At 47.1% G+C, this 19,742-nt stretch overlaps 2 protein-coding genes across 8 annotated transcripts in view; both read left to right on the forward strand.

Moving 5' to 3' along the window:
• USF1 (upstream transcription factor 1) overlaps window positions 1–2,330 on the forward strand; it is a 6,719-nt gene extending 4,389 nt beyond the window's left edge. For 3 of the 5 annotated variants that reach the window (XM_032161232.2, XM_058443557.1, XM_032161233.2), the window contains 5 exons: window positions 189–276; window positions 724–782; window positions 926–1,020; window positions 1,265–1,393; window positions 1,584–2,322. In XM_032161232.2, the coding sequence (XP_032017123.1) occupies window positions 189–276; window positions 724–782; window positions 926–1,020; window positions 1,265–1,393; window positions 1,584–1,673 (461 nt within the window). In that variant the 3' untranslated portion in view covers window positions 1,674–2,322. Of the gene's footprint in view, window positions 1–188; window positions 277–723; window positions 783–925; window positions 1,021–1,264; window positions 1,394–1,583 lie in introns of all 5 variants that reach the window. The other 2 variants (XM_032161231.2, XM_058443558.1) reach the window with 1 other exon arrangement.
• Window positions 2,331–2,495: 165 nt separating this feature from the next.
• On the forward strand, window positions 2,496–3,951 carry TSTD1 (thiosulfate sulfurtransferase like domain containing 1). Of its 3 annotated transcripts, none has more exons than XM_032161234.2 (4): window positions 2,496–2,702; window positions 2,909–3,031; window positions 3,507–3,669; window positions 3,756–3,951. In XM_032161234.2, exons 1-4 carry the CDS (start codon window positions 2,627–2,629, stop codon window positions 3,805–3,807), a joined length of 414 nt encoding a protein of 137 aa, XP_032017125.1. In that variant the 5' UTR covers window positions 2,496–2,626; the 3' UTR covers window positions 3,808–3,951. The 3 variants fall into 3 exon arrangements, with proteins under 3 accessions (XP_032017125.1, XP_032017126.1, XP_032017127.1); XM_032161235.2 differs by having other exon boundaries at window positions 2,500–2,702; window positions 2,948–3,031; XM_032161236.2 differs by lacking the exon at window positions 2,909–3,031 and having other exon boundaries at window positions 2,511–2,702.
• The last annotated feature ends 15,791 nt before the right edge of the window (window positions 3,952–19,742 follow it).

Here is a 19,742-nt window from a genome sequence, read left to right on the forward strand (position 1 = left end):
ACATGACTAGTAGGCAGTGAGCCTTCACTCATGACTCTTAGTGATCATTAAGACTTGGACAGGCAGTGAGTCTGGGGCTGCTCTTCTATTAGCATGTTCTTTTTAGAGGAGGGGCCCAGGGTCTTCACCTCAGGGCTTGGTGAGGTTCCTACCCATGTCCTGACAGAACCTACCCTGCATCTTCACAGGTCAATTCTTTGTGATGATGTCACCACAAGAAGTACTGCAGGGAGGAAGCCAGCGCTCAATTGCCCCTAGGACTCACCCTTATTCCCCGTGAGTGACCCTTGTTTCTTCTCAGATTCCGTAAGTGGCTTTTTTGTTTTTTTTTGAGACAGAGTCTTGCTCTGTCACCCAGGCTGGAGTGCAGTGGCATGATCTCAGCTCACTGCAACCTCTGCCTCCAGGGTTCAAGTGTTTCTCATGCCTCAGCCTCCCGAGTAGCTGGAACTACAGAGATGTACGACCACCCCTGTTGGCTAATTTTTGTATCTTTAGTAGAGACAGGGTTTCACCATGTTGGCCAGGCTGGTCTTGAACTCCTGACCTCAACTGATCCGCCTCCCTTGGCCTCCCAAAGTGTTGGGATTACGGGTGTGAGATACCACACCCAGCTACCATAAGTGGTCCTAATACCTGCTAAATCTTGTATAATTCCTTAACCCCAAACTTCAATCATGTATTTTATCTTCTTACTCTGGCCACCTTGGGCTCTGTTGTCAGGAAGTCAGAAGCTCCCCGGACGACTCGGGATGAGAAACGCAGGGCTCAGCATAATGAAGGTAGGTATGATCCGGGTGGAGCTAGAAGCTGTCTGGTGTGATCTCAGCATTGATGTCTGAGGGGAGGAGGGATTAGGTAATTTTACCCCGGGACTTGTGGCGAGTTTTCCCTGAGTCACCTTGTCCTCCACTTTGCCCCACAGTGGAGCGCCGCCGCCGAGACAAGATCAACAACTGGATCGTGCAGCTCTCCAAGATAATCCCAGACTGCTCTATGGAGAGCACCAAGTCTGGCCAGGTCATGGAAAGACCCTGGTAGTGGGCAGGATGCCTGAATTCTGTCTCCTGGTATTGTTTCCAGAAATGGTAGAGAGAGGGGCACACATGACAGTAGTCTTATCTCTCCCTGAGGTTCCCGTATCCCTGGGAGATATTATACCACCTTCCTTAGAGGAAAATGAGGCCCAAAGTGTGAACCTACTTTTGGAAAGCAAGCTGGGTATCTGAAATCCTAGTCCTCATTTTTTGACCTTATCTTGCAGAGTAAAGGTGGGATTCTATCCAAAGCTTGTGATTATATCCAGGAGCTTCGGCAGAGTAACCACCGCTTGTCTGAAGAACTGCAGGGACTTGACCAACTGCAGCTGGACAATGACGTGCTTCGACAACAGGTCAGACTTTTAGCCCCAGTGCAGCCCTTCTCAGTTCTGCTAGCCACTGACCCAGTTTGACACCCTCTACTTTGTTCTCCATGGAGAGGGCTTCATCTTTTCCCCCTCACCAGTGGATTTCTGAATACATTCGGGCTTAGAAGTGCCAACTTTACTACCCATTCCCTTTACTGCCTCCTTCCCATGTCAGGTGGAAGATCTTAAAAACAAGAATCTGCTGCTTCGAGCTCAGTTGCGGCACCACGGATTAGAGGTCGTCATCAAGAATGACAGCAACTAACTATGGGGATTCAGGGGCTTTGGGCCCAAGAACTGCAGATAGCCCAGGAGCAACAGCCTAATCCTGTGCCCCTTTCCTTCACTGCCCACTTCTGGCATGGGACAGGGGGAAGTTCAGAAGGTGTGTCCTTGAACTGAGGCCCTGTGATATGGCATCCTGCAGTGGTGTGAAACACACAATGTGGACGTGCACTGACAGCCTTGCCCACCCCCACCATGCAGCCCCTGGGCCCTTGTGCTCCTCTCGCACAATGCATGTGCTGTCTCCATGCTGGATACTGGACACACTAAACTGGGGGGCTTGTCCTGTGCTTGCTTAGAGTGCCCAGCAGAGGTCTGCTGACAGGTGATGCTCTGGCTTGCCCCAGGACTCTGGCACTTCCATTGGTTCTTCCTTTCCCTGGAGCTGAGGTTTAGATGTGCACCCTGCGGCTCAGGGGAGCAAGCTTACACAAGAAGTGGGGGAAGGATGTTTAGCAGTGGCTGGTGCCCATGAAGAGGAGATTGGCCAGCGAGAAGCTGAGGCCTATGCAGACATCTCTGGAGCCAGAGAGAACAACAGGCAGGGGCCCACTTGGGGCCTTCCCCCTTGTGGGGGTCGTTTTTTTTTTTTCTTTTCTTTTTTTTTTTTTTTTTAAGATAAAATTGTTCAAAGCCACAGTTGTCTGTTTTTCTTCCTTTTGTGGGCCACAGGCTAGAAGGGAGGGGCACATTGCTCTTTGACCAGTAAGGGCTGTGCCAAGTTGTGGGTGAGGTGCTGCTCCTGCATTTATTACCCGGAGTCCTGGTTCCTGGACCAGACCGCCGTGTCGTTTTTGGCCCACGCTAGAGAATGTTAAGGGCTTCTGCGGTGGCTTGGTGCTAGAGGCGCAGCGAACAGGTGCTGCGGGGGCGGCGCCGGAGGCGGTGCCCTCGCTTCCGGATCCGGTCTCAGCTCTGGGAGGGAAGAGGGAGATGCTGCAGGCGCCGAGAGGGCGGGCCAGGGCCGCACTCCGGAGATTCGCGGTTGCTGCGCTCACCATGGCTGGAGGTACCTGCGGGGGATGCCTGGGGCCGCGGTCCTCTTGGTCCCCTGGGTTGAGGCGTGGCAGGGAGTGGGGTGGGGGAGCGAAGGGGCGTGGCTGAGGGGTCTTCGTGCACACCCTACCGGGGAGGGGCGCTGCCAGGTGAGGGGATGCCTTGGCGGCCGTGACTCCTAGGTCCCCTCTCCTAAAGGCTGTTGCGCCCCTTCCTCAGCGCCCACGGTCTCTCTCCCTGAACTCCGTTCACTCCTAGCCTCCGGCCGGGCCCGGCTCTTCGACGTGCGCACTCGCGAGGAGGCGGCAGCTGGGACCATCCCAGGGGCGCTCAACATCCCGGGTATAGGGTGGAGAGGGGACGCCCAGGTGGTGGAATAGAGACCGTTCAGGAGGTTCTTTGCCAATGGGACCTCATTTAGGATGGAATGGGGAAGGCACTGATTATGGAGGTCCTGCATTCCCGGGAGCCAGCCCTCAGCTTCCGTAGGAAGGACTGATGGGGGGCGGATCTTGGCATCGGAACTGGCCCATCCGGTTTGAGAAGACAGCAGGCGGAGAGGAGAGGGGCAGACCAGGTTCTCTTGACCTCCCCAAGTCTGGACGCCTGAGGGGGCATCCCTCCCCGCCTTCTCACAGCTTGGGGAGTGGCTTGCATTCAAAAGTTGTCGGTTTCTGGTCCTTGAAATTGGGGTGGGGGTAGGGGATGGTTATCATATGTTGTTTGGGGGCCCCCAGGACCCAGCCTTTCCAGGTCCAGCTTCCGAACCTGAGTGCCAAACTGCTGGCTTTCCCTTCTACCCTCTCCACTCCTCCAGTGTCCGAGTTGGAGAGTGCTCTGCAGATGGAGCCAGCTGCCTTCCAGGCTTTATACTCTGCTGAGAAGCCAAAGCTGGAAGATGAGCATCTCGTTTTCTTCTGTCAGATGGGCAAGCGGGGCCTCCAGGCCACGCAGCTGGCCCGGAGTCTCGGATACACTGGGTACGGGGAGGTGTGGCTGCTAGCTGGGAGGTGATGGGGACTGCCTGTCATTCCTGTCCGTCTCTCATGCTTCTTTGTCTCCACAGGGCTCGCAACTACGCTGGGGCCTATAGAGAATGGTTGGAGAAAGAGGGTTAGGCAGGAGGCAGCTTACTGATTGCCACCCCCTGGCCCCTTAATGGCCAGCTTAACTAAGGGTGTGAACGGGCTGACTTGGTGAGTTGGGCAAGTCCTTATAGTGTTGTGCACACAAAAGCATCAAATAAAGAACATTTAATCAAAGGATTCGAAGCACTTAATGTGTCAGGTGGACTGAAAACAGTTCTAATCTTTATCTAGACCTCAATTCAGCCCTGGATCATCATTTCGCAGCATTCATCTGCTTTCCCCTAGCACTCCCCACATGCAACATTCTAGCAGTTTCCTGAGAGGCTACAATGTACAGTTCTTCTAGAATAGCTGTTTTCAGCCCAGAATGCACATCAGAATCACCTAGTAGGTTTTTTTGTTTATTTTTTAATTCAGAATATGGAGAGTGGAACCTGAGCATTAGTGGCTTTATGGGCCCCTGGAGTGGTTCTCATATACAGCCAGAAGCAGGTACCACTGCTGTAGACCAGAGGTCAGCAAACTGTGGTCCCAACTGGCTGTGCTGCTGTGAACTTTGGTTATTGTCTATGGCTGCTTTGTCCATGGATTGAGGAGGTGAAAGGGCAATCCCAGGCCTTTGGGTGAGGGAATGGATGGCACCCTTCATCCCTACTGATGTGTCATGCACAGATTACAGGTGTGAGGAGCCTTTCCTGTGCCACCAAAACCAGGTTTCGTTTTTTTTTTTTTTTTTTTTTGAGACAGAGTCTTGCTCTGTGGCCCAGGCTGGAGTGCAGTGGCACGATCTCAGGTCAGGGTCCTGAGTAGCTGGGACTACAGGCACCCACCACCACGCCCGGCTAATTTTTTGTATTTTTTTTTAGTAGAGAAGGGGTTTCACCGTGTTAGCCAGGATGGTCTCAATCTTCTGACCTCCTGATCCGCCCGCCTTGGCCTCCCAAAGTGCTGAGATTACAGGCGTGAGCCACCGCGTCTGGCCTCAGGTTTCAGTTTTTATCAACACTGATCCCTTATACTGGATTTAACAAATTTAATTGGTTGGCCAGGCACGGTGGCTCATGCCTGTAATCCCAGCACTTTAGGAGGCCGAGGCGGCGGGTCACCTGAGGTCAGGAGTTTGAGACCAGCCTGCCCAGCATGGTGAAACCCCATCTCTACCAAAAATAAAAAAATTAGCCAGGTGTGGTGGTGCACACCTGTAGTCCCAGCTACTTGGGAGGCTGAGGCAGGAAAATTGCCTGAACCCAGGAGGCAGATGTTGCAGTGAGCTGAGATCGTGCCACTGCACTGGGTGACAGAGAGAGACTCAGTCTCAAAAAAACTAAAATTTAATTGGTTAAAAAGATGAAATTACACACGCTTACTGAAACAAAATTCAGCACTACACAGTAGGTATATGACTTCCCTCTAGTATAGTGTATAGTTTGATGCATAATACATTTTAAATATTTTCGTGGCAGAGTTTTTACTTCTTAAGTTTGATTTTTGGAAAATGTATTCTTTAATCTCTGGAAGAGAAGATTGAGTCAGAAATGAATCCAGTTTTCTGATTTTTCTTTTTCTTTTTTTTTTTTTTTTTTTTGAGACGGAGTCTTTCTCTGTCCCCCAGGCTGGAGTGCAGTGGCGCCATCTCGGCTCACCGCAACCTCCACCTCCTGGGTTCACGCCATTCTCCTGCCTCAGCCTCCCGAGTAGCTGGGAATACAGGCGCCCGCCAACACGCCCGGCTAATTTTTTGTGTTTTTTAGTAGAGACGGGGTTTCACCGTGTTAGCCAGGATGGTCTCGATCTCCTGACCTCGTGATCCGCCCGCCTCAGCCTCCCAAAGTGCTGGGATTACAGGCTTGAGCCACCGCGCCCGGCTTCAGTTTTCTGATTTTTCATGCCTCTGAAGAACTTTCAGGCATTTCCTGCATTCCTTGCCTGTCTCTCACCTCCTTTTCTTCCCTTCTGCCTTCTCCACTATACCCAGCCCTCCTACATTCATTCATTCATTCATTCATTCATTCGTTTTTGAGACGGAGTTTTGCTCTTGTTGCCCAGGCTGGAGTGCAATGGCGTGATCTCGGCTCACCGCAGCCTCTGCCTCCCGGGTTCAAGCAATTCTCCTGCCTCAGCCTCCCGAGTAGCTGGGATTTCAGACATGTGCCACCATACCCAGCTAATTTTGTATTTTTAGTAGAGATGAGGTTTCACCATGTTGGTCAGGCTGGTCTTGAACTCCCGACCTCAGGTGATCTGCCTGCCTCTGCCTCCCAAAGTACTGAGATTACAGGAGTGAGCCACCGCACTTGGCCCCTCCTACATCTTTTATCTCACAGTATGCACTCCATACACAATGAAATCTGCTATTCCTTTGGGCTCTCCAGCTTCCCTGTCACAGAGCTATCCCACTTTTTCCCTGGGCTCATCTTACCACATTACTGTCTGAGTTTAGCCAGACATTGTTGAATTTGGAGATAAAGTTGAAATACATGAAAGAGTCTAACTGAGAGTCCGGCAAATAGTGTCAGTTACTCTTTCCCCAAATACCCAAAACGTTTTGGTTTTCAGAAAGGTTGGGAAGTTTCTTCTGGGCCTTATTTCCTTCTTTGTTTTGTCTTAACTCTTCTAGTCTTCTGTTTTCCCCTCCACAGGTCTTTATTATAATTTGGTTATAGCATTTTATTATTATTATTGAGGCATAATTTACTTAACAATAAAATGCACAATTCTTGGCCCAGTATGGTGGTTCACGCCTGTAATCCTAGCACTTTGGGAAGCCGAGGCGGGCGGATCTCTTGAGGCCAGGAGTTCAAGACCAGCCTGGCCAACATGGCGAAACCCTGTCTCTACTAAAAATGCAAAAATTAGCTGGGCCTGGTGGTGCTCGCCTGCAGTCCCAGCTACTCGGGAGGCTAAGGCATAGGCATGAGAATTGCTTGAACCCAGGAGGCAAAGGTTGCAGTGAGCCGAGGTCACGAGACTGTACTCCAGCCTGGGCGACAGAGCAAGACTCTGTCTCAAAAAAAAAAAAAAGAAAAAAAAGCACGATTCTTTTTTTTTTTTACCCTGTGGTTGGCAGTTTATTTTAAAAAAACAACGCCCCAGTTATCACAGTTTCTTTTTAGTCCATTTTCCATAACAAGCTACACAAAATTTGGAGGAAGATACTGTCTTTGCAGACTGACACAGTCTGCAAGAGGGGTCATGAATAATAATGATTTCAAAGCTCCTACTTTAACTCCTGAATCGAGCAAAGAATAAATGACAATATAACAATGAATTTTGTTTGCAACAATATCATAATATAGCATTAATTATTACAGTGCAGTGGTTGTAATTAAGTTCACAATAAAATACTCTTAACCCAAACACCAGACAAACTAAAATCACTAGACTGCTCGTGAACTGAAATGATCAGTGCAAGCAGTTGTCTCAGTAATGAAAACCAAAATCGGTAAGGCTTTTCTGGTAGGGAGTCTCTGACATGAACGGCCCTCTCTCTGTTCAATGAGGCCCAGGCGCCCTCACTTGGAGTCTTGGTCTTTCTTTTCATCTAAAAGGGCAGAACGGATCCCTAGCTTTTTCAGTTCTTCCACCAGGTACCCATTCTAGTACATATGCATAAGAATGTCACAGCCCCCCACAAACTCGCCATTGAGGTATCCATTGAGGATAGTGGGCCAGTTGGAATAGTCTATTTTTTTGTGAGACAGAGTTTCGCTCTTGTTGCCCAGGCTGCAGTGCAATGGGGCGATCTCAGCTCACTGCAAACTCTGCCTTCCGGGTTCAAGTGATTCTCCTGCCTCAGCCTCCCAAGTAGCTGGGATTACAGACATGTGCCACCATGCCTGGCTAATTTTGTATTTTTAGTAGAGATGGGATTTCTCCATGTTGGTCAGGCTCGTCTCAAACTCCCAACCTCAGGTAATCTGCCCACCTCAGCCTCTCAAAGTGCTGGGATTACAGGCGTGAGCCACTGCACTCGACTGGAATATTCTTTCTTTTCTTTTCTTTTCTTTTCTTTTCTTTTCACAGAGTTTTGCTCTTGTTGCCCAGGCTGGAGTGCAAGGGTGTGATCTTGGCTCACCACAACCTCTGCCTCCCGGGTTCAAGTGGCCTTCAAGGAGGCCTCAGCCTCCTGAGTAGCTGGGATTATAGGCATGCGTCACCATGCCCGGCTAATTTTGTATTTTTAATAGAGACAGGTTTTCTCCATGTTGGTCAGGCTGGTCTCGAACTCCTGACCTCAGGTGATCCGCCCGCCTTGGCCTCCCAAAGTGCTGGGATTACAGGCATGAGCCACTGTGCCTGGCCAAAATGCACAATTCTTAAGCATTCAATTCACTGAATTTTGAATATACTCACTTGTAACCACCATCCTAAACACAATCTTGAACACCGAAATCCCCAGAATATCTCTAGGTGGTCTTTTCTAGTCAATCCCACCCTACCCCCTTTCTAGGTAACCACTTTATCTTTTATCACCATAAAGTAGGTTTTAGCCAGGTGTGGTGGCTCACGCCTATAATACCAGCACTTTGGGAGGCTGATGCAAGAGGATTGCCTGAGGCAAATAGTTCAAGACCAGCCTGGGCAAGATAGTGTGACCTGTCTCTACAAAAAATTAGCTGGGTGTGGTGGTACACTCCTGTAGTCCCAGCTACTTAGGACGCTGAGGCAGGAGGATTGCTTAAGACCAGGAGGTTGAGACTGCAGTGAGCCATGATTATGCACTGCACTGCAGCTTGCGTGACAGAGTGAGACCCTGTCTCAAAAAAAAAAAAAAAAAAAGTAGCTCTCAAGCCCCCTTCTTGGCCTGTCAACTTAGACCATTTGCTTTCTTCAGGTTTTTTATTTTTGTTTTTTTTTTTTGAGACGGAGTCTGGCTCTGTCACCCAGGCTGGAGTGGTGCAGTGGTGCAATCTTGGCTCACTGCAAGCTCCGCCTCCCGGGTTCAACTTATTCTCCTGCCTCAGGCTCCCAAGTAGCTGGGACTACAGGCGCCTGCCACCACGCCCAGCTAATTTTTGTATTTTTAGTAGAGATGGGGTTTCACCATATTGGCCAGGCTGCTCTCAAACTCCCGACCTTGTGATCCGCCTGCCTCCCAAGGTGCTGGGATTACAGGCGTGAGCCACCGCGCCCAGCTGCTTTCTTCAGTTTTATAACTGATGAGGTTTAGAGAGAATCCTGGAAGTAAACGGACCTGGCTCATTACATAACCATGCCCTCTGGCTTGATCAACATTAAGAGAACATTCTTCTTTCTCCTTCATTAGCTGTTTGGTTCATAACCCGGATAGGCTGTTCCAAGCCATTATCTTGCCTTTTAAAATTCTCTTTCCCTTTCCTCACAACTATTTCAGCAGGTGAGGTTGAAGTCCTGGAGTTTACCAGCTGTATGCACTTCTCTTGCCTTACACCTTCCTTTTCATACTAAATTAAACTCTGCCCTTTCATCCTGTATCTCTCTCAGGTTTATATTTACCACAAACTTGTGTCATCATTTCTATTACACCACATTTTTGTTGTTCATTTGTTTGTCTCTCCTAATTGTGAGTTTCTCAAAGGCAGGGACTGGCTTTCACTTTCTTACCTCCAGTGCCTCAAACATGACTTCTCAGTAGGTGTCTGCTGAGCCTCACTAGCCTTCCGACCTTCAGAATCTTCTAATTTCAGCTTTTCTGAAGAATCACTGCCTGCCTGATCTTAAAATAACATTTTTATCTTAGTCAGAATTGATAATTTATAATAGGTCCTTGTTATCTAGTGGCTCAAGCACTTGTCTCAGTCTGGCCTTCTGAGCAATCTGTAGTCTAGATCTGGTGTCACCTTGCCTTTCCAAATTTATCTTCCAGTGGCTGCTCCCCACAAGCTGGTTTTCTTCGTGTCCTAAGTAGGCCCTACTCCTTCCTGACCCTGGCCTTTACTTGCCATTTTCCCTGTTTGGGAAGTTTCCAGTCTCCTTTGTACCACTCTGAATTTCACAAGAATTAGCAGAATTTTTTTGGCATAAGACTTGTTGTTCTCATCAAGATGGCTTTTAAACTGAAGAAGAGGGGAGAAAAATAACCAGATAAAATTATATAACTGAATTCCATGAAGGACATAAGACATGGGAAAAATGGATAAAGTGTGTACCTCTATTGTAGCACTTATCACATTGCATGGCTCTTCCCACTTTAGACTGAGCTTTCCAGACCAGCTTATTGAAGTGGGTGGGGGTGAGGGGGAGCAAAATAGCCTGAGCTCTCTAAGAGGAGGGACTATTTATTTTATTATTGTATGGCCAACAGTAAAACTATAACCTGGCATATGAAAGGTACTCAGTAGGAAAATATATACTGTATGATCTGAATCATTTAAAATGTGTTGAGATTTGCTTTATGGCCAGTTTTTCTAAATGGTCACTGAACACTTGAAAAGAAGGTGTATTCTGCAGCTTTTGGGTGCAGTGTTCTATATATGTCAGTTAGGTCCAGTTTACTAAATTATGTTCAAATCTATCTCCCCTTTTTTTTTGGCCTTCATTCTCCCTTCCCTCCCCTCCCCTCCCCTCGCCTTCCTTTTCCTTCCCTTTTTCTTTCTTTCTTTCTTTCTCTCTCTCTCTCTTTTTTTTTTTTTTTTTTGAGACAAGGTCCTGCTCTGTTCCCCAGGCTGGTCTTGAACTCTTGGGCTCAAGCAGTCCTCCCACCTCGGCCTCCCAAAGTGTTGGGATTACAGGCATGAGCCACTGCACTATGATTTGGATTTGTCCATTTTTCTTTTTAGTTCTGTCAGTTTTACTTTATATATTTTGGAGGCTATGTTATTTGATGTATACAAATTTAGAATTGTTATGCTTCCCTCCTGGATTAATCCCTTTCTCACTGTGTCCCTCTTTATCCCTGGGGATGCTTCCTACCTTCAAATCCATTTTATCTGCTATTAGTACAACTATACCACTTTGATTTTGGTTAGTATTTACATGAGAAATAATAGATCATGCCTCCTGAAATTCATATTAACCAAAGGAAAAAAAAAAAACACTAAGCACAGTTAGACACAAGAAGTAGACTACAGGAAAACAGATTTTTAAAATTCAAAGAAAATACATGTTGAGCTCATGGCCAGGGACTTTAAAGTGAGATAAGCCAAGAAAATGGAAAGTCCTAAGAAACTAGGCCTGATGGTATTTCCCAATAAGAAATCCTTCCAGCTCATTCTAATAGCATTTCCATTCCTAATCATATGCTTGAACCTATCAAATCCTTCAATTAATTGACCTTACCAAATTTTTACAACTTTCCTCATGCCCGTATTTTCCTCCTAATTGAGTTTAGATTCTATACATGATTCTTAATTGTCATCATTCCTTTGCATAACTAGGAATATACTTATTAAGAAAGTTTAAGGCCTGTATGAAGAAAATGGTAAAAATACAAAAAAAGACCTAAAATTAGACTTGTAAAAATGAAAAGACTTGGCTGGGTGCGGTGGCTCACGCCTGTAATCCTAGCACTCTGGGAGGCTGAGGTGGGTGGATCACTTGAGGTCAGGAGTTCAAGACCAGCCTGGCCAACATGGTGAAACCCTGTCTCTACTGAAAATACAAAAATTGGCCAGGCGTGGTGGTGCGTGCCTGTAATCCCAGCTACTAGGGAGGCTGAGGCAAGAGAATCGCTTGAACCCAGGAGGTGCAGGTTGCAGTGAGCTGAGATCGTGCCATTACAGCCTGGGCGACAGAGTGAGACTCTGTCACAAAAAAAAAAAAAAAAAAAAAGAAAAGAAAAGACTTAAAAGGTTCTTGGATAGGAAGACTCAACTTTGTAAATATATCATGATGTTTAGTTGAAAACAAGAATAACCAGAAAAGCTTGAAAAAGAACATCAATGAGGGGCAGCAAGCCCCACCAGCTATTCATATATATCAAGCTTGTCCAACCCATGGCCTGTGGGCCACACATGGCCCAGGACAGCTTTGAATACAGCCCAACACAAATTCATAAACTTTCTTAAAACATTATAATATTTGTGTGTGTGTGTGTGTGTGTGTGTGTGTGTGTGTGTGTGTGTGGCCGGAGTGCAGTGGCACAATCTTGGCTCACTGCAACCTCTGCTTCCTGGGTTCAAGTGATTCTCCTGCTTCAGCCTCCCGAGTAGCTGGGACTCCAGGCACTTGCCACAATGCCCACCTAATTTTTGTATTTTTAGTAGGGACAAGGTTTCCCCATTTTGGCCAGACTGGTCTTGAACTCCTGACCTCAAATAATCCACCCACCTTGGCCTCCCAGAATGCTGGGATTACAGGTGTGAGCCACTGCACCCAGCCAGTATTAGTGTATTTTATGTGTAGCCCAAGACAATTCTTCCAGTGTGGCCCAGGGAAGCCAAAAGATTTGACTCCCCTGAATATATGATTTTTTTTTTTTTTTTAATTTTTTTTTTTTTTTGAGACGGAGTCTTGCTCTGTTGCCCAGGCTGGAGTGCAGTGGCACGATCTCGGCTCACTACAAGCTCCACCTCCCGGGTTCACGCCATTCTCCTGCCTCAGCCTCCCGCGTAGCTGGGACTACAGGCGCCCGCCATCATGCCCGGCTAATTTTTTGTATTTTTAGTAGAGACGGGGTTTCAACATGTTAGCCAGGATGGTCTCGATCTCCTGACCTTGTGATCCGCCCGCTTCGGCCTCCCAAAGTGCTGGGATTACAGGCTTGAGCCACCGCGCCCGGCCTGAATATATGATTTATTAGCTGGGCTTGGTGGTACACAACTCTAGTCCCAGCTACTCAGAAGGCTGAGGTGGGAGGATTGCTTGGGACCGAGAGTTTGAGGCTAGCCTGGACAGCATAGTGAGACCCCTGCCTCTAAAATAAATGAATGAAATGAATGAAATAAATTCTTAGTAATTAAAACAACGTGAATGGATATACAGATGGGTTTTGTACCCCATACTCCATACTAAGATAAATTTCAAATGGATGAAAGATTGAAAGTAAAAAATGTCGGCTGGGCATGGTGGCTCACGCCTGTAATCCCAGCACTTTGGGAGGCTGAGGCAGGTGGATCACGAGGTCAGGAGATTAAGAGTATCCTGGACAACATGGTGAAACCCCATCTATACTAAAAATACAAAAATTAGCCGAGCATGGTGGTGCACGCCTGTAATCCTAGCTACTTGGGAGCCTGAGGCAGAATTGCTGGAACCCAGGAGGTGGAGGTTGCAGTGAGCCGAGATCCCACCACTGCACTCCAGCCTGGGTGACAGAGTGAGACTCTGTCTCAAAAAAAAAAAAAAAAATTAGCCAGGCATGGTGGCAGGTGCCTGTAGTCCCAGCTACTTGGGAGGCTGAGGCAGGAGAATGGCATGAACCTGGGAGGCGGAGCTTGCAGTGAGCCGAGATCGTGCCACTGCACTCCAGCCTGGGTGACAGAGCAAGACTCCATCTAAAAAAAAAAAAAAGCAAAAAATGTAAACTATTAAGAAGAAGACCTCTGGTGTGGTTTGGCTGTGTCGCCACCAAAATCTCATGTTGAACTGTAGCTCCCATAATTACCACATGTTGTAGGACGGACCCCATGGGAGATAATTGAATCATGGGGACAGGTCTTTCCTATGCTATACTCATGATAGTGAATACATGTTACAAGATCTGATGGTTTTATAAAGGGGAGTTCCCCTACACAAGCTGTCTTCCCTGCTGCCATGTAAGACGTGACTTTGCTCCTCATTTGCCTTCCCCCATGATTGTGAGACATCCCCAGCTATGTGGAACTGTGAGTCAATTAAACCTCTTTCCTTTGTAAATTACCCAGTCTCAGGTATGTCTTTATTAGCAGCATGAGAACAAACTAGTACAAACTCTTTCATTACCTTAAAGTGGTGAAAATATTTCTAACTATGACTCAAAATTTAGAAGCCATAAAAGGCTGATAAAGAACAAAACAAACAAGCCAAAGCCTTCTGCATGGGAAACACACACGTCCACAGAAGTCAAGCCAAAAGAGAAACTGCAAACTGGGGAAATCAATTCAGAGCATACGCAAATAGCTAATTCCTTGGATATATAAAGAACATGTACAAATGGATCAGGAAAAAACAACTATCCTAATTTAAAAATGGGCAAAGCGTATGAAGGGACAATTCACAGAATACCACTGGCTCTTTTTTTTTTTTTTTTTTGGAGAGACAGTCTTGCTCTGTCACCCAGGCTGGAGTGCAGTGGCATGATCTCGGCTCACTGCAACCTCCGCCTCCTGGGTTCAAGCGATTCTTCTGCCTCAGCTTCTCAAGTAGCTGGGACTACAGGCATGCACCACCATGCCCAGCTAATTTTTGTATTTTTTAGTAGAGACAGGGTTTTACTATATGTTGGCCAGGCTGGTCTTGAACTCCTGACCTCAGGTGATCCACCTGCCTCAGCCTCCCAAAGTGCTGGGATTATAGGCGTGAGCCACTGCACCTGGACACAACTGGCTCTTAATCCAGGGAGATGCTCAGGTCACTTGTAATAAGAGATATGCAATTTTTCGTTGTTTTTTTTTTTTTTTTTTGAGACAGAGTCTCCATCTGTCGCCAAGGCTGGAGTGCAGTGGCGCGATCTTGGCTCACTGCAACCTCCGCCTCCTGGGTTCAAGTGATTCTCCTGCCTCAGCCTCCCAAGTAGCTGGGACTACAGGCGCCCGCCACCACGACTGGCTAATTTTTGTATTTTTAGTAGAGACAGGGGTTTCACCATATTGGCCAGTGAACTCCTCTTGAACCATTGGCCTCGAACTCCTGGTGTGATTTGCCTGCCTTGGCCTCCCAAAGTGCTGGATTACAGATGTGAGCCACCACGTCCAGCTTCTAACACACTTCTCTAGTGTGTATCCTTTTTTTTTGAGACAGAGTGTCACTCTGTAACCCAGGCTGGAGCGTAGTGGTGCTATCTCTGCTTACTGTAAACTCTGTCTCCTGGGTTCAAGTGATTCTTGTGCCTCAGCCTCCCGAGTAGCTGAGATCACAGGCGTGAGCTACCACACCCAGCTAAGTTTTATATTTTTAGTAGAGACGGGGTTTCGCCTTGTTGGTCAGGCTGGTCTTGAATTCAAGTGATCCGCCTGGCCTGGCCTCCCAAAGTGCTGGGATTATAGGTGTGAGCCACTGAGCCCAGTCACTAGTGTGTACCTTTTCAGTCTCCACTTCTCCCTACTCTCTAGATTTCCTAAACTTCCTTTTTCCTCTGCACTCTCAGCTAATGAGTTTACCTCTGAAGAAATCAAAGAAATTGCCATTATCTTCTCACCAACAAATCTACAAGCTGTACCACATGCTTCTCTCATTGTGGTGGCTAGTTTTCTCTGCTTTATTTTTTTTTTATTTATTTTTTTTTGAGACGGAGTCTTTCTCTGTCCCCCAGGCTGGAGTGCAGTGGCGCGATCTCGGCTCACCGCAACCTCCACCTCCTGGGTTCATGCCATTCTCCTGCCTCAGCCTCCAGAGTAGCTGGGAATACAGGCGCCCGCCAACACGCCCGGCTAATTTTTTTGTGTGTTTTTAGTAGAGACGGGGTTTCACCGTGTTAGCCAGGATGGTCTCGATCTCCTGACCTCGTGATCCGCCCGCCTCAGCCTCCCAAAGTGCTGGGATTACAGGCTTGAGCCACCGCGCCCGGCTTTTCTCTGCTTTATTTTAACCCTCAACTTGAGCTCAGGATGCCATCTCTTCTCTCCTCTATTACTTGATACCACAACTGTTCTTCCCCCACCCCCTTTTTGAGAGAAGGTCTTGCTTTGTCACCCAGACTGGAATACAGTGGCATGAGCATGGCTCACTGCAGCCTCCACCTCCCAGGCTCAAAGGATCCTCCCACCTCAACCTCTGGAGTAGCTGGGACCACAGGCACTGCCATGCCCGGCTCATCTTTTAATTTTTATTTTTTTGTAGAGACAGGGGTCTCTGTTGCCCAGGCTGGTCTGGAACTCCTGGGCTCAAGCGATACTCCCGCCTTGGCCTCCCAAAGTGCTGGGATTGTAGGCATGAGCCACTGTGCCTGGCCTCTCTTTTCCACACATGATTAATTTCCTTGCTCTTTACTGGATCATTGCTATTAGCATACAAATATTGCCATCTAAACAAAATACCTACTCTGCGTTTTTTTGTTTTTTTTTTTTGAGACGGAGTCTTTCTCTGTCCCCCAGGCTGGAGTGCACTGGCGCGATCTCGGCTCACTGCAAGCTCCACCTCTCGGGTTCACGCCATTCTCCTGCCGCAGCCTCCCGAGTAGCTGGGATTACAGGCGCCCGCCACCACGCCCAGCTAATTTTTTGTATTTTTAGTAGAGACGGGGTTTCACCGTGTTAGCCAGGATGGTCTCGATCTCCTGACCTCGTGATCCGCCCGCCTCGGCCTCCCAAAGTGCTGGGATTACAGGCTTGAGCCACCGCGCCCGGCAACTCTGCGTTTATTCAACATCCCTTAACAGCTGTTGCTCCTTTTCTCTGCTGGCCTTCTCTGCAGAATTTCTATTGAACTATCTATAGTCACAGTCTATTTTTTTTGTGTGTGTGGGGCTGTTGAATAATTCCTTCCATAATTTTCTACTTTACAGACAAACTCATCAGTCTGTAGTTTACAAATCTGCTTTTTTGAAGGACTATAGAAAACAAATGTCAATGACAATGAAATTTTAACATTTATTATACATTTAAGCAACTTTATGGGAAAAAGAATCTGATGAACATCAAATTACTTGCATGCTCTAAAATACCTTCATGCTTTGTAACTGTATATGCAGATGTTTTATATAGGAATAACTGAGGTGCACACTATTTGTATTTACTTTTTTCATTTTAGTTATTAACATTATTTCATGTATACTTGTCCATTACTAATATTTTCAAAACAGAAAATATAAAATTGAATAGAGATAAATGCAAAATGTACTTTGGTTAAGAAAGAAATGTGGCTGGACGCGGTGGCTTACGCCTGTAATCCCAACACTTTGGGAGGCCAAGTCGGGCGGATCACCTGAGGTCGGAGTTCGAGACCAGCCTGACCAACATGGAGAAACCCCGCATACTAAAAATACAAAATTAGCCAGGCGTGGTGGCCTATAATCCCAGCTACTTGGGAGGCTGAAGCAGGAGAATCGGTTGAACCCGGGAGGCGGAGGTTGCAGTGAGCCAAGATTGCGCCATTGCACTCCAGCCTGGGCAACAAGAGCAATACTCCATGTGAAAAAAAAACGCATAAGTATAGGATGTGGGAGACCCAATTTAATAGTAGTTCAAGTGAAAATAAAGGGCTTACCCATTTTAGCATGCTGTAAATTGAATATAACTCAATAATGTAACATGGCTATTATTATATTTGTGAATGCATGCTTTTTAAATTTATTTTTATTTATTTTTATATTTTTAAGAGGCGGGATCTTTCTTGTTCCTTTGCCCAGGCAGGAGTGCGGTGGTGCAATCATAGCTTACTGCAGGTTCGAACTCCTGGGCACAAGTGATTCTCTTGTCTCAGCCTCCGGAGTACAGGATTACAGGTTACGCCACCATACCCAGCTAATTTTTTATTTAAAAAAAATTTTAAATTTAATTTTCTGGCGGGGCATGGTGGTTCATGCCTATAATCCCAGCACTTTGGAAGGCTAAGGTGGGAGGATCACTTGAGCTCAGGAGTTCAAGACTAGCCTGAGCTACATAGCAAGACATCGTGTATACAGAACAAAACAATGAAAACAAAGAAAGAGAGGAAGGAAGGAAAAGAAAGAAAGAAAAAATTAGCAGGATGTGGCAACGCCTGTGGTCCCATCTACTCAGGAGACTGAGGTGGGAGGATTGCTTGAGTCCAGGAGGTGGAGGTTGCAGTGAGCCATGATTGCACCACTGCACTCTAGCCTGGGCAACAGAGCAAGACCCTGTTTCAAAAATAAAATAAGTAAATAAAGGCCAGGCACGGTGGCTCATGCCTGTAACCCCAGCACTTTGGGAGGCTGAGGCGGGCGGATTACCTGAGGTCGGGAGTTCGAGACCAGCCTGACCAATATGGAGAAATCCCGTCTCCACTAAAAATACAAAATTAGCAGGTGTGGTGGCACATGCCTGTAATCCCAGCTGCTAGGGAGGCTGAGGCAGGAGAATTGCTTGAACCCGGGAGGCAGAGGTTGCGGTGAGCCGAGATCGCGCCATTGCACTCCAGCCTGGGCAACAAGAGTGAAACTCCGTCTCAAAAAAAATAATAAATACAAAAAATAAAAATAAATAAATAGGCCGGGCGCGGTGGCTCATGCCTGTAATCCCAGTACTTTGGGAGGCTGAGGCGGGTGGATCACGAGGTCAGGAGATTTAGACCATCCCTCTCAAAAAAAAAAAAAAAAAAAAATTAGCCGGGATGGTGGGGGCCTGTGTCCCACTAGGAGGCTGAGGCAGAGGCGGAGCTTGCAGTGAGCAGAGATCGCGCCACTGCACTCCAGCCTGGGCGACAGAGCAAGACTCCATCTCAAAAATAAATAAATAAAATTTCTTAGACACACAGTCTTTTCCCTATGTTGCCCTGGTTGGTTTCAAACTCCTGGCCTTAAGTGATCCTCCCCTCCTGCCTCAGCCTCCTGAGTAGCTGGGATTACAGGCACACGTCACAGAGCCCAGCTGTCAGTGTATATACCTTTCTCCAAGACTTTAAATTTCTTTCTTTTCTTTTTCTTTTTTTTTTTTTTTGAGACGGAGTTTGGCTCTTGATGCCCAGCAGGCTGGAGTGCAATGGCGCAATTTCGGCTCACAGCAACCTCCTCCTCCCAGGTACAAGCGATTTTCCAGTCTCAGCCTCCCAAGTAGCTCAGATTACAGGCATGTGCCACCACGCCCGGCTAATTTTTTTGTATTTAGTAGAGACGGGGTTTCACCAGGTTAGTCAGACTGACCTCAGGTGATCCACCCGCCTCGGCCTCCCAAAGTGCTGGGATTACAGGCGTGTGCCACGCACCCGGCCAAGACTATTAAGCACCCAGTAGGTGGTTTACATTGAATGGAACCAGAAGCAGAACTTTGGCCAAAGAGATGGGGACAAAGGAATGAGAGCAAAGATGAAAAAGGCAAAATGTCAAACAATATCATTCTTTTGGATAAAAATGTGGTCTTTTCCCTTGCAATGAGGTAATGCTAAGGAAGTTTTTTTTTCCCACAGTGTGCATATGCTTAGTACAGTTAAAATTAAATCATCGTAAAATAGAAACTACAACTAGCAAAGGTGTTGAGCATGAATTTCAATTAAAAATGATGTAGCAATATAAATATTAACAGAAAGTTTGAGTATCAACATTGTCTATAGAAAAAAGGTGGCTTAGTCAGCACACAACTATTAGTCACAGTGAGAAAACAAACAATTCTGAAATGTAGGGACCTGTTCACAGATCAAATATGTGTAAAGGACATATCCACAGTCACCCAGAGATGTTTCTAGAGCATGTTCAGCTCAGTTTGTATCACCTGGGTGTGTTTTGTGTACATCTGTTTAACTTTCTTCTTGAGATAACGTAATTCTGCTTTTCCCAAGTTGTGTTGTTGTGGGTTTTTTAATTTTTTGTTGTTGTTGTTTGTTTTTTGAGACAGGGTCTGGCTCTGTCGCCCAGGCTGTAGTTCAGTGGCGCGATCTCGGCTCACTGCAACCTCCGCCTCCGGGCTCAAGCCATCCTCCCACCTCAGCCTCCCAAGTAGCTGGGACTATACTGCCCAGGCTCCCATTTCCAGTTGAGTGCTCCCTTTCCCCCCCCTTTTTTTTTTCCCCTTTCTTCCTCCCAGCGTAGCTCATCTCTCAAAGCCGGTAGGGTGGACAGAGGAACAGTTTGGAGGTGGTGTCAAAGTAACATTCCATTTCTCTCCGGGTCTTCTCCCTTACCCTCCCATATTAATATGTGGTTTTCACTTGCCAAGAGGCAGGACCAAAGTTTCTGCAGCACCAAACTGCAGGTGCAGTTGCACCAAGCAACTTACATTCAAACAAACACAAAACCC

The sequence above is a fragment of the Hylobates moloch genome, unplaced genomic scaffold (assembly GCF_009828535.3).
Source record: "Hylobates moloch isolate HMO894 unplaced genomic scaffold, HMol_V3 SCAFFOLD_8, whole genome shotgun sequence".
Taxonomy (NCBI): domain Eukaryota; kingdom Metazoa; phylum Chordata; class Mammalia; order Primates; family Hylobatidae; genus Hylobates; species Hylobates moloch.

What these genes read in the sequence shown, in the direction of transcription:
- TSTD1 (XM_032161234.2), top strand. Translation starts at nt 2,627, where the DNA reads ATGCTGCAGGCGCCGAGAGGGCGGGCCAGGGCCGCACTCCGGAGATTC. An exon ending in TGCGCTCACCATGGCTGGAG is followed by an intron (nt 2,703 to 2,908) that starts GTACCTGCGGGG and finishes CCCCTTCCTCAG; the next exon opens with CGCCCACGGTCTCTCTCCCT. An exon ending in CGGAGTCTCGGATACACTGG is followed by an intron (nt 3,670 to 3,755) that starts GTACGGGGAGGT and finishes TTGTCTCCACAG; the next exon opens with GGCTCGCAACTACGCTGGGG.